The 12,519-nt window shown below is 40.4% G+C and overlaps 3 protein-coding genes across 5 annotated transcripts; 1 reads left to right on the top strand and 2 right to left on the bottom strand.

The window, feature by feature from the left end:
• The first annotated feature begins 613 nt into the window (after positions 1–613).
• LOC140769949 (probable methyltransferase PMT27) lies at positions 614–5,387 on the top strand. Of its 2 annotated transcripts, XM_073110872.1 has the most exons (8): positions 615–1,704; positions 1,781–1,930; positions 2,783–3,053; positions 3,159–3,269; positions 3,348–3,522; positions 4,320–4,592; positions 4,669–4,863; positions 4,941–5,387. In XM_073110872.1, the coding sequence occupies exons 1-8, from the start codon at positions 742–744 to the stop codon at positions 5,155–5,157; spliced, it is 2,355 nt and encodes a 784-aa protein (XP_072966973.1). In that variant the 5' UTR covers positions 615–741; the 3' UTR covers positions 5,158–5,387. The 2 variants fall into 2 exon arrangements, with proteins under 2 accessions (XP_072966974.1, XP_072966973.1); XM_073110873.1 differs by lacking the exon at positions 4,941–5,387 and having other exon boundaries at positions 614–1,704; positions 4,669–4,867.
• A 534-nt stretch (positions 5,388–5,921) lies between these two features.
• LOC140771180 (uncharacterized) lies at positions 5,922–9,256 on the bottom strand. Of its 2 annotated transcripts, XR_012106119.1 has the most exons (4): positions 8,805–9,256; positions 8,239–8,345; positions 6,452–7,268; positions 5,922–6,374 (listed from the first exon to the last, which is right to left on the bottom strand). XR_012106119.1 is itself a non-coding variant. In XM_073112618.1 (3 exons), exons 1-3 carry the CDS (start codon positions 9,246–9,248, stop codon positions 6,518–6,520), a joined length of 1,302 nt encoding a protein of 433 aa, XP_072968719.1. In that variant the 5' UTR covers positions 9,249–9,256; the 3' UTR covers positions 5,922–6,517. The 2 variants fall into 2 exon arrangements, 1 of the variants encoding a protein (XP_072968719.1); XM_073112618.1 differs by having other exon boundaries at positions 5,922–7,268.
• Positions 9,257–10,820: 1,564 nt separating this feature from the next.
• On the bottom strand, positions 10,821–12,293 carry LOC140770470 (B-box zinc finger protein 20-like). The gene is made up of 3 exons (XM_073111679.1): positions 11,870–12,293; positions 11,373–11,765; positions 10,821–11,279 (listed from the first exon to the last, which is right to left on the bottom strand). The coding sequence occupies exons 1-3, from the start codon at positions 12,047–12,049 to the stop codon at positions 10,965–10,967; spliced, it is 888 nt and encodes a 295-aa protein (XP_072967780.1). The 5' UTR covers positions 12,050–12,293; the 3' UTR covers positions 10,821–10,964.
• Positions 12,294–12,519: the final 226 nt, after the last annotated feature.

Genomic DNA, 12,519 nt, shown 5'->3' with positions numbered 1-12,519 from the left:
ACTAATATCTTGAGATACTATTGGATGAAATTTTCACTTAAAAGACTTCGCCTACGTAGCATTAGAGAGCAAGTAATATTCCAACGTGTCGTGGGTGGGTCTAAACAATAAATAGTGGCAGTTGTCTGACAACTATATTAGTATTAGCCCGAGCAAAAGACATAATTCGGTGCCATTTTTGGGACAACCCTCTCCGTAATAATTCTTGGCCTAAAAATTGCACTTTATTCCCCTCCGTGTCGGCGCACGATAATCCAAAGGACACCAACAGCTTAGTCGCTATACGATAGAGAAGATAAGGGGAAATATTTTAGGAATAAACTACCTGGAAAACTACCCCAGCACTAAACCGGGATAGATAATAAGATTTGCTTGGGTAGTTATTCGGACCACGGGAACGTACAAAATGGATGGGTCCGACACAAATCACGCGGATCGTTTCCGTGTTCTGAGGTGGGAATTACTGTGAAATCCAATTATGAGAAGGCACGTAAGAAGTTGTAGAAAATCTCTACACTTGTGGATGCATGAGATCTTAGTTCCAACCAGGGCCCACCCGTAATTTTGGATCTCGGTGGTTGTCCCCAACCTTACAAGCTCTCGCGTCCCCGACGCCGAGGGATCTGAGATTGGAACCATTCCCGTTTACCCCGGCTGTCTTCTTTACTTCACTCCTCTTCCAAACCTCGAGCTCAGAGAGAGAGAGAGAGAGAGAGAGAGAGAGAGAGAGAGAGTAAAACAATGGCGGGACTGGGAAGAAATCCTCGGCCTGGGAAGCTTCGGTCTTCTTCTGCAGCATCCTCCTCTTCCTGCTACTACGTCACCACTCTCGTGTTCGTGGCGCTCTGCATCGCCGGCGTTTGGATGCTCACCTCGTCCTCCATCTCACCTTCCCAAGCCACCATCGCCACCCCCTCTACCATTCGGAACTTTTCCTCCAAGAAATCCTCGCCTAAGATCGTGGCAACTCGAGTCACGGAGGAGGAGGAAGACGACGAGGACAAGAAAGGAGCCGACTTGGCGAAGGATCGGGAGACGATTGGGAGCTCGGCTGGCGCTGACGGAGAGGAGGAGGAGAGGAATGAGAGGAATCAAGAAGAAGAAGAAGAAGCGGGTGTGAAGGAGCAGGAGAGCAAGGTGGCCGGGGAGGAGGCGCAGCGAGAGCACGATGAGCAGTTGCCGACGAACGAAGCCGAAGAAAGCCAGCAGGAAGAGGTAAAGCAGCAAACCCAAACCGAGGAGAAGATACAGCAAGTGACGGACGAGAACCCGCAGGAGCAGATGGAGGGGAAGAAAGAGGAGGAAGAGAAAGAAAGCCGGAATGCCGGCGATTCCCTCCCGGAAGGGGGCCGATCGGAGATGCCTAATGAGAGCAACGGCAAGAAGAGGCCGTGGACGACGCAAGCCGACCAGTCGTTGAACGAGGAGGAGAGGAGGGAAGAAGAGGAGTTGCCATCTGGTAATGCCGGAGGTGGGTTAGAAGAAAATGTGGAGAATTCAAGTGAACTTGATTGGAAGCTTTGTAATGTCACTGCTGGGACTGATTACATCCCTTGCCTTGACAATGAGAAGGCCATCAAGAAGCTTGATCATAAGCATTTTGTGCATAGGGAGCGGCATTGTCCTGAAGAGAGCCCGACATGCCTAGTGCCTCTCCCAAAGGGTTATAAGAGGTCTATTGAGTGGCCTAAGAGCAGAGAGAAGGTAATTGTGATGAATTTGCAATAGATATGATTACATGCGCTGCTTAATGCTTACGTGCACTATATCTGTTTTGCAGATTTGGTACTATAATGTACCTCATACGAAGCTAGCGGAGGTAAAGGGGCACCAGAATTGGGTGAAAGTTACAGGAGAGCACCTTACTTTTCCTGGAGGAGGGACGCAGTTCATACATGGGGCATTGCATTATATTGATTTCATTCAGCAGGTGAGTATCAATGTGTAAACTTGATTGCTTCTTTTTCATCTGGAGAAAAAACAAACTATCTATACATTTTATACCAAGGTTGCCTAACTAGTTTCATCACATAACAGATCTGCTTTAGTTAACATTGTCAGACTACGAGAATATGATGTACAAAAATAAAATAATACAATCCCTGCACTTTATGGAATGGTTTATGCTATCGGCCTGGAATTATGTGTATTAGATTGGTATGAGGTTTATGAGATGATGGATTAAATTGCAGGACAATCTCTGCATTTATGGATGAGATGAGTTTAGATTTTAAGGACTTGCTTAAAATAAAAGTCATGTACCCTAATATTTTATATCTGTTATAATTATATTGCTCCTTCAATTAAAATAAAATTCATGTACACATTCATTCTCATATATTGGAATAGTACACTTATTTTGTTGCACTGTTTGGTCAAAAAGGAGAAGGTAGTGCAAATCAAAAGTTCATTCTCATGCATAGGAGACTTGCAGTGGTTCATAGTTTCATACTACACTGCACCGTCTGATATGAAGTTGTATTGATTTACAATGCAATGAGTGCCAAAGGTAATTTTGCCCTTTCTGGACATATTATTCTTGCTGGGATCAATAGTCCAGATATTATGTGAAGGATCTAATATTTCCTAGTTGATGTTGATGTGGCCCAGTCTTCTTATTCTCTACATTTGGCAAACATTGCTCATTCACTTGAGTTCCTTGAGATCAGATATTGTCACAACCATTCATATGAAAAGTTGCACAGTAGCTAGAAGCTTGCATTCGTTAAGCATACACTAAAGTGCTTAGCAATTTACTTAGGCATATTTGACTTTTTTGCAGTCTGTCCGTGGTATTTCATGGGGAAAGCACACTAGAGTGATTCTAGATGTTGGTTGTGGAGTTGCTAGCTTTGGCGGTTATCTCTTTGATAGAGATGTTATTGCGATGTCTTTTGCTCCAAAAGATGAACATGAAGCTCAAGTTCAGTTTGCACTCGAGCGAGGAATTCCAGCAATATCTGCAGTAATGGGTTCCCAACGCCTGCAATTTCCTAGCAAGGTTTTCGACATGGTGCATTGTGCACGCTGTCGTGTTCCATGGCATGCAGATGGTAATTTTCTGTAAAGTTCAGTATCTCAGAATAGCTTTCAGTTCCCACAATGGTGCTTCTTTTCCTTTTGTGACAAATAAGACTGACGATCAATTCTCATCACAGGTGGTACTCTTCTTTTGGAATTAAACCGTGTTTTACGTCCGGGAGGATTTTTTGTTTGGTCGGCAACACCTGTGTATCAGAAACTCGAGGAAGATGTTGAAATCTGGAAGGGTATGATCTACGAGTCAAATCACCTCTATGTGAACTGGATTAATATAACTAAGGTCTAGCATTATTTCTGTTTTCCAGCCATGACATCTCTTACCAAATCTATGTGTTGGGATCTTGTCACCATCAAGAAGGACAAACTGAATGGTGTTGGCGCTGCCATCTATCGTAAGCCTACTTCTAATGAATGTTACGACACCAGAAAGGATCAGAAACCTCCAATGTGCAATGAAGATGATGATCCAGATGCAGCTTGGTAAGTTTTAATGATTACTAATGTACCTCTAGATGAAAGCAATAACTTGATATAGGAAGCTGTGTTCATTTTAGAGCCGTCTGTAAATTGAAAGGAAAATGAAATGCATACCATCATTTTACATATATACTGTAGTAGATAGTAATGGTTCACCCCAAGAAAAGTTATAGTTTAACTAATTTTAACTAGCATAAAAAATATAGCTGTTTTATTTTGTAGAATAAATTACCATAAAAAGGAACATATTATAGTTTTTTGTACTGGAAAAATGTTCTGCGGTTTCTAGCTACTCACCTTGGACTGGTAATAGTAAAACATGTATAAATGGCTGACTATTCATTTACAGAAACAATTGCATAGAAAGTAGACACCTTATTGTCGTCTCTACACCAGAACTCGCTTAATGTCACCAATATTTCTATTATCTAGGATCCAGGAAGATACTCAGTGGCAAGCTTATATTGCATAACTAATTCATGGAGGGCTAGCGGTAGATCGATGACTGACTGTGAAGGAGTTTCCTACATCACATTGATATGCAACACTATTAACTCTTCACTTGATTACGATGGGAAATGTATAGCAGTATAAGAATGGAGTATAGATATATAATATATTTTTAGACTTTCAGATAGCTTTCTGTTGGAGTACCAAAATATTATCATTTAAGTGAGAAAGTAACCTAGCTTTTACTATTGATCGATGGAATCCCACCATCTTGAAAATACAAGCATGCTAAAATAGCAATAGCTTATTGAAGTCTTATTTCTTCGTTGCGACGGCATAATCCTTTTCAGGTACATCCCTCTGAAGACCTGCATGCACCGTCTGCCAACTGATGCATCTGCACGGAGCTCAAAGTGGCCCAAGGAATGGCCAGAGAGATTGCGGGTACCACCTTATTGGCTAAACAGCTCTCAGATTGGAATCTATGGGAAACCGACACCTGAAGATTTCAGGGCAGATTATGAAAATTGGAAGCACATAGTAACAAAGTCCTACCTTGGTGGATTTGGTATCAACTGGTCAAAAGTGAGAAATGTCATGGACATGAGAGCTGTATATGGAGGGTATATTAATTCTGGACTTGTGATTACAATAATACTTTGTGCACACAACTTTTTCCTAATCCATAAAATATTTCAGATTTGCTGCTGCACTTAAAGATCTGAAGGTATGGGTCATGAATGTCGTGAACGTTGATGCGCCAGATACACTGCCAATTATTTACGAGCGGGGACTTTTTGGTATTTACCATGATTGGTGTGAATCATTTAGCACCTATCCCAGAACGTACGACCTCTTGCATGCTGATCATCTCTTTTCACAGATAAAAGAGAGGTGAGTTGAATTATTTTTCCAATGTTTCTTCTCCAATTCGTTATTCATATAATAACAACAATTATGTGACATTTCAGATGTACAATCCTACCGGTAGTTGTGGAGGTTGATAGGATATTAAGGCCGGGCGGCAAACTAATAGTTCGTGATGAATCTGCCACTGTAAGTGAAGTGGAAAATCTCTTAAAATCCCTTCACTGGGAGGTCCGTCTGACCTTTACCAAAGACAAGAAAGGAATACTTTATGCAGAGAAATCAGATTGGCGTCCTGAGCAGTTTGCAGACTCATCTTAAATAGGTCTATTTTTCCTCGGTTATGGCAGGAATTTCATCATTTCTACCTTCAGTAGTCTTGCAGCAATTGATATTCTCTTTCTTTAATAATTATCTTCTGTAATACTCCTGTTTGTTTCTTGAACAATTCTTGATCGAAACATGTACCATTAGAAATGAATTGTGTTGTACATCACATATCTATCCTGTTTAAAGGTTGATCCTTTGATGAGGTTATACAGGACCTTCCAGCAAAAACCTTGGCATTGCCCTCTGAATCTGGTCAGTGACAGTTTAGTCTTGCAGAAGTGTAAGACATGTGCAAACTCTGGAGGATCCAGTAGATGCACATGGTGTTCACTATTTAACAACATTTAAAGCAAGATACCGACGAAGAAGGGTGAGGTGGTATTGCACACAGCACCAAACTTCTGCAAACAAAGCAGCACACGGCACTCGAAAACCCCAACTTCTTTATTCATCCAGATCTAAAGGAAGAAAACATCAGAGAGAGAGAGAGAGAGAGAGAGAGACCCAACATTAGAAAACTCAAGATTTACCCAAAAGTGTGAAAATTTTACACCAGAATTGGTGCGAGATTTCGTCATTAAAGCAGTCACATTCATTAGCTATGGCATTGACACTGCATACCCAACTCACAACATTTTAATTGTTTGGTAGGCAAACGTAGATACAACTACTAAGTTTGAACAACTGGGAGGGCTGCTGCTTCCAATCAAAGAAAATAAGCAATTACCACAAATAGTAGAAATCACCATATAGGAAGCAACTTATGAGACAAAGATCATAAAGACTGGCGCTTAGCCATGGTATACAACAAATTGCACATCTTACAGATGATTTCAGATGCTCAGTGTCTTTGATCATATTACAACAATGGTTTGAGGTAAGTTCCATACACAAACTTTCAGTATGATAAATCAAAATTAGTGATTGTTGTAGTATCAATTCATAAAAATTAAAAAAAAAAATCTCTTTCAAGGTGAGAAAGAGTCAAGTATTACCAAAGAATCACTTGAAACAAAGACGAAGATCCCCAGATATCTTGTTTCTCTACACATATATATGCTGCCAATTTGTTCTCAAGATTAATGGAGAAATTATAATAACTCGTGTTCTGCTAAGCAACCAAATACCAAGACCTCCTGATGATTGTAAACTGGCAAGGAGAATGTCTCAAGCTTCCAGCGTGCTCATATGACATTGTTTTCAGAATACTGCAGGGTTAGAAGCTATCCTTATCAACCTAGACACACATTTGAAATAAGATACTGAAATGTCGTCATGGGCATACCTGATTTTGATGCCCAAGCATGCTTTTCTAGACAACTACCACTCAAAATTTCCACTGGTTGAAGGATTATGAATTGCCAGCTGCATGTCCATTTGCCATTGTTCTCCTTTCAACAGTACTATTCCCGTAAAGTGGAATGTTTCCACCAAGTTCCTTTAGCCTTTTCACCATATCATAAAGCCATTCAAAGGTGAGCTTTGATTGAGCATTAAACTCTTCTCTCACCTGTGGATGCATCCTAAACCAATACCCTAACATTTTGTGAACATGTGAACGGATCATTCTCCATGGCACAGGATATTGCTCACATATCTTCAAATACTCTAGCACTAGATCTGTCTGGTCCAAACTCACATCATTCTTAACTCCATCATAATCGTCTTCCTTCCATTCCATTGTCCTGAATCCAGCAAAAAGTGCTGGATTTTCAAGAAGAGACTCAGCTGAAAGCACTCCATCAGTACCAGTATGATCCAGACAGCTACGAACATCTTCCAGATGGCGTATATTTCCATTTGCAAGAACTGGTATCCTAACAGCATCTTTTACAGCCTTGATAACATTCCAATCAGCTCGAAATTTCTTCCCATCCTTTTCATCTCTTGTCCTACCATGAACAGCTAGGACAGAACAACCGGCTTCCTCAAGCATCTCTGCATACTTAATAGTGTCCTCTAGGTTTGGAAATACTCGGATCTTACATGAAACTGGAACATGAAGGTTAGCTGACAGATTTTGGACGAGAGATTTTATGAGAGGAAGATTGTCCATGAGGAAGGCCCCATAGTTCCCCCGTCTGGCAATTCTTTGTGGGCATCTGCAAGTTTATAAAATTATGTGCTTTACTGCCTTTACAAGGTAGAAGAATAGAGAAATCTTGATTTCTGGAAATATAGGAACTTTTTAACCTTCTGACCTTCCAGTTATCATTGAGACAAAGATTGTTTAAAAAATTTCATAAAAATAATGACTAGTAAATCTAAACCAAGCTAACTTTGAGAAAACTAGATAAGCTAACTCTCAATAGTATCTTTTAATAATAAGCACTTACCGCATCCTAAACCAAGAAAAGGTTAATCCACTATCCTAGGAAGAGAAAATAAAAAACTTCCACTTCTACAATTATGCATGCCAACAGTTCATAGAAATAAGAAATATAACTATTTCCTATCAAGAAAAGAAGAGCAAAACAGTGTAATGCATCACGATTTTACAACTAAAGGACTCCTAAGGACAAAAATGGCATTTGGTGAAAGAAGACTTATATGGCCTATTGCAAGTATGGAGGTACATTGTAGTAAAAGGAACTTCCTCGGAAAAGATGGGTTTAGTTTTATTGCACATGCTATATAAATTACAATTGCATAAAAATATTGGCTGAAAACTGAGGGCAGAAAACATCAGGTATAAACACATAATGCCTTGTGGTAAAGTAAGTTTAAGATAAGGGAACAAAGGAACTTCTAATATAAATGTAGAAGATCATTGAATTAGAAACTTACATTAGTTCTATGTAAGTTCCTAAGTTTTATGTATTACCTTTTGGCTGTAAATCACAAGTCAACAGTATAAACTGCCAACTTTTCTATTTGGTCACTGAGATAGGCTCATTAGATACAGTTAATGAGCTTATACTGATCTGGCTTAATATCTTTCCCAATTTTCAATAATGATGTTCAAATATTTTAAACACATTTCTATGCATGGAATTCTTGCTATAATATGTTATTCTCTAGTAATATATACTTGTTTTGAATAACAGGTAACATCAAAAAATTAATTATTACCCCAGATTTATATCAATGTAATCACAATAAGGTTCCACCACTTTTGCTGCTTCCAACAAGATGTCAGGATCATTTGCACAAAACTGGACAAATAGTGGACGATCCTCCTGCATATATCATCATATCAATCATACATTGTTAAACAGTGGTATGCCTGTTGTCTCAACTTATGTCTATCTAATTCTGCATGTCAAATAATGGTGAAATTATAAATACATAGGGCAATAGAGAGGCATAATAATAGAATAAAGACAATTGTTGTAAATTCCTTTTTGCCAGTAGCTACTAATGATTGGCGAAGAGATAATTAAATTCCACAGTAAATTCTAAAAATAGTGTTCCCGTGAAAGTCAGCCATGTTACTAACAAGAAAATTGTGATTTTTTTAAACGTGTAATTTTAAGGTACAGTATGTGAAAGTAAAAAATAAAAACAGAAAAAAAGGTTTTCATTTATTAAGTCTAGAATCGCCTTGCAGGTAGTTCATTCAAATCATGTTAATCTATCAATCCAATGTCGTGCTAACATGTCAAAACACAGCATCATGCAAAGGAACCATTTTTCACCTTGCAGGTGGTGAATTCCATACTCCGGTACTTCTCGTTCTCCGAAAATATCCTCGAGTGCAACATCGGCGTGTATGCGGCCTCCGCACCGTACTTCCGGCACAGCATCCGGAACGGCAGCTCGGAGTTGTCCACCATAGGCGCCACGACAAGCTTCGGCGCCCCGATCCGATTCCAGTGGGCCCATGCCCGTTCGATTCGGAGCTCGCCGGACAGCGGCCTGCCAGGGCTCACTGGCGGCGGCACCGCCGGATCGGAGAGAGAGCAACCGGCGTCGAGGGCGGCGCAGAGGTCCTCGTCGGGATCGTAGGGGAGAGAGTTGGATTCCGAGGCCATGGAGTAGCTAGGGTTTAAGAGGTGGAAGAGGAGGAGGGAGCTACTAGGGTTTTGGCGGTGGGTTCTCTGCGAGTGGTGGAGAGGAGAAAGCAGAGGTCGAAATCTCATGCGATTGGCTCGCGATGCGGGTTTGGGTGCGGCGTCGTGTGCTTTTAACTTTGTCCAGATAATTAGGAGACAATCGCAACAAACCAAGTTGTAGGAAATCCTTGCAGCCAATACTTGGCCCTCTATGGTTGGCTAAAAAATCTTTTTTTTTATATTACAGGAAATTGCTCTAAGAGAAATCGATTTATAAAATTGCTCACCATGAAGGTGATTAATTTCTAAAATATATTAACATATAAATTATTGTCTTAATTTATTCAACTAATTTTTGAGAGATCTCAATTGGGGCGATTCTTAAATGACAGCAATCATATATATATATATATATATATATATATATATATATTCTTTATATAAATATTTTCTTTATTTATTTATTTTTTTACCCATACTAAATGTTTAATTAACAATTCGGAGCTGTGTCTTATTTGAAGGACAATGATACTTTTGACTGTGTGTGACATAGTAAAATACGGATGTGATCCAGAACGTGCATGAAAAAGAGAGAGACTGCAAGGACAAGGATGATCATTGATGCTACACTTGATGTCGCCGTTACAGTTAAGAGATGAGGTCGGCATTGATGGTTCAAATACGGGTGATAGATATTTTTCATGCAGGGAGATATCTCTGCAGTTCTTTTGTACCAAATTAGCCTTTCTTTTAGTTTTTTTTTTTAAACTAAAATAGATCAATCTCTTATATTTAGGGTTCGATTTTATTATATTATAAGTAAAATGCTGAACTTATTAATATTTTATCTAAAAAGAAAAAATATTAATAATTTATCGTATGTGATATATAAGATATTGATTTTATTAACGTAAAAGAAAAGGAAAAAGACTAGGACAGATTTAACTGATACAATTATTGATAAGTTTAATATTATATATATAAATTGCTGATATGATTATTGTTTTGTTTCGTCAACTTTATATATATTAATAGTAAATTTGTTGGCATTTAAATCTAAATTTATTAGTATTTTACTGAACAGATTTATTTGGGAAAAAAAGATTGAGACAAGACTAGTTTGGTCAAAAACCTGAAATATGGTGTTAGTAGATCCTTTTCAATGCTTATTTGAAAGCTATTTGAAAAAAACACCCCTAAGAAACTATTCCATCACTACATGACCAAATAGATTCTATCATCTGTATCACATCACTGTGTGTATTATCCTGTCTCACCTCATCGTAGATTGTAGTGTGTGTGTGTGTTATGTATTATTCAATGGATTATTCTGATCGAATCTGATCAAGATGGCAATGGATCTCAAAAGTAAACGTCGTGCTCGTGAGATCTACAATTTGTGTGACTATTAATTGAGATGCTTTTGTCTTTTATATAAACTAATTCAATGAACTGCAGTGGTTAGGCATCGCCAAATGCCTTTAATAATAAAAAATTAGATGTTCAGATAGAGTTCCCCCACCTTCTCTGTTCCAAATAATACACTGATAGATATATTATAAACTTTGATGTTCTAATGAATTTTCTTGCCTTGTTGAGAATAAAAATGCGATATTTATCAGTTTTCTTAGGTAAAAATTAAGAACAAGTAGGAAGAAATATAAGAATCTTGGTTGGAAGTTTGAGACAAACCAAAGGTCGCAGTGATTTTTGTACACAAAGGAGCCAAGCAAAGTACATAGCACTGACACTACCTCTATAGACAAAAGCTTACACGCAGAGAAATGGCTATCCGGTCACAACTCAGTAGTAGTACGAAAACGAGGGCCTTGCCCTCTTGCTTGGAATCGAAGCCGGAGTAATCTGAGGCACCGTCAACGCGTCGTCGCGCCACCTCTCTCTTCCCACCCTGGCCCCGAACCCGTGGCTTTGGATGACTTCCTTGGGCCCCACCCACGCCGGCAGCAACTGGCCGGAGCCGCCGCCTATCCCGGAGAAGGTGGAGAGGTCCGGCTGGCTCGGGAGCTGTGGTACTTGCGGAGCCCATGTGGGTATCTCCGCCGCCTGTTGTTCCAGTTCGCCGTGGTCCAGGAATGGCAACTGCTCGTTCCCCTGGACCTATATAAAACATGAAATAAAAATTCAATTTTTGGTACGAATTCGAACGAGATATAGGAAGAGAGAGAGAGAGATTGGGATTGGGTTGGGGACCTTGGAGAAGTCATCTACTAGAAGGTCTTCGATTTGCCATCCTGGGCAAACCTTTATGAGGTAATCGGAGATGCTACTGCCATTACTGGAGGCAGAGGTGGTTGTCGCAGTGGTAGTACTGCATAAAACTGAGCTCCCTGCGTCCAAGATATTGTCTTGATCAACCTTAGCTTCCTTATCCCACTTTTTCTTGGTATTACTCGCAATTTCCACCACTTCTGGCGAGCTAGACCTTGAATCCGAAGCTAAAATCGGCGCCTCGGATAGCCTGGCACCAACGAGGAGGAAACGGCTATGCTTCCTGGTGAGATCATTCGCGCTGTGGATCGAATCATCGCAATCCCTGCACAGAATCGCGCGATCTTCCTGGCAGAACACGAATCCACGCTTCTCCTACAAGACCCAGTTCCCAAATTCCAATCTTTTATCAGGATTCCGATGGATTTATCCTAAGGATAAAATCGCTAGATAGCTCGAATCGGTTCTCCTGGGCTCACCTGGCACACGTCGCAGAGCGGGTCGGAGGAGGGGCCGTGGAGGGAGAAGCGCCGGTGCTTCTCGGCGACCTTATTGGCGCGGTGGACCCGGCGGTCGCATCCCGCGCAGAGAGCCGCCTCGTCGGCGCAGCAGAAGACCGAGGCCTCATCTCGGCCGCACACGTCGCACTGGACCTTCATCTCCCGCCGTTTGGTTGGTGTGTTGCGAAGGAATTGGCTTTTGGGTCAACGGAGAACGGGAGAGGAGGAGGAGGGAGGAGTGAGGATATGGGGACTCTGGGAGGAGGACAGCTTGGGTATTAAGAATAAATTAAGCATAGTGGTGGGAATACAGATGGATAAGTTTTAGTGAGGGAGGAGAAGGAGAAATTGAAATGAAAGCGAGATAAAGAGAAGGGAGAGAGAGATGATGCGGAAATGCTTGGAACTTATTCTCCCTCTGTACATTTCTTCGGATAGTTCCCGTTTTTATTCTCGGTGAAATCCATCATCACTTGTACTGCTGTATAACAGAGCGCGTGAGAGTAGTTTTACTATTCTTGATGCAGTTTTACTAGTCTTGATGTAGAATAAGTTTGTAAGTGAAAGTGGCGCTTGCCTACCAAGAATTTGAAATAGCTCTCAGCTACCTTCAATCGAAAAGTGAAAAA

This window comes from Typha angustifolia, chromosome 11 (genome assembly GCF_048772165.1).
Source record: "Typha angustifolia cultivar Huaian chromosome 11, ASM4877216v1, whole genome shotgun sequence".
In the NCBI taxonomy this organism is placed as follows: domain Eukaryota; kingdom Viridiplantae; phylum Streptophyta; class Magnoliopsida; order Poales; family Typhaceae; genus Typha; species Typha angustifolia.
This window is presented reverse-complemented; position numbering and strand designations above follow the sequence as displayed.

What these genes read in the sequence shown, in the direction of transcription:
- LOC140769949 (XM_073110872.1), top strand. Translation starts at nt 742, where the DNA reads ATGGCGGGACTGGGAAGAAATCCTCGGCCTGGGAAGCTTCGGTCTTCT. An exon ending in TGTTCCATGGCATGCAGATG is followed by an intron (nt 3,054 to 3,158) that starts GTAATTTTCTGT and finishes TTCTCATCACAG; the next exon opens with GTGGTACTCTTCTTTTGGAA. An exon ending in GATGATCCAGATGCAGCTTG is followed by an intron (nt 3,523 to 4,319) that starts GTAAGTTTTAAT and finishes AATCCTTTTCAG; the next exon opens with GTACATCCCTCTGAAGACCT.
- LOC140771180 (XM_073112618.1), bottom strand. Translation starts at nt 9,248, where the DNA reads ATGAGATTTCGACCTCTGCTTTCTCCTCTCCACCACTCGCAGAGAACC. An exon ending in TGGAATTCACCACCTGCAAG is followed by an intron (nt 8,346 to 8,804) that starts GTGAAAAATGGT and finishes TGATATATGCAG; the next exon opens with GAGGATCGTCCACTATTTGT. An exon ending in TACATTGATATAAATCTGGG is followed by an intron (nt 7,269 to 8,238) that starts GTAATAATTAAT and finishes ATAAACTTGCAG; the next exon opens with ATGCCCACAAAGAATTGCCA.
- LOC140770470 (XM_073111679.1), bottom strand. Translation starts at nt 12,049, where the DNA reads ATGAAGGTCCAGTGCGACGTGTGCGGCCGAGATGAGGCCTCGGTCTTC. An exon ending in CGCTCTGCGACGTGTGCCAG is followed by an intron (nt 11,766 to 11,869) that starts GTGAGCCCAGGA and finishes TGGGTCTTGTAG; the next exon opens with GAGAAGCGTGGATTCGTGTT. An exon ending in TAGTAGATGACTTCTCCAAG is followed by an intron (nt 11,280 to 11,372) that starts GTCCCCAACCCA and finishes TGTTTTATATAG; the next exon opens with GTCCAGGGGAACGAGCAGTT.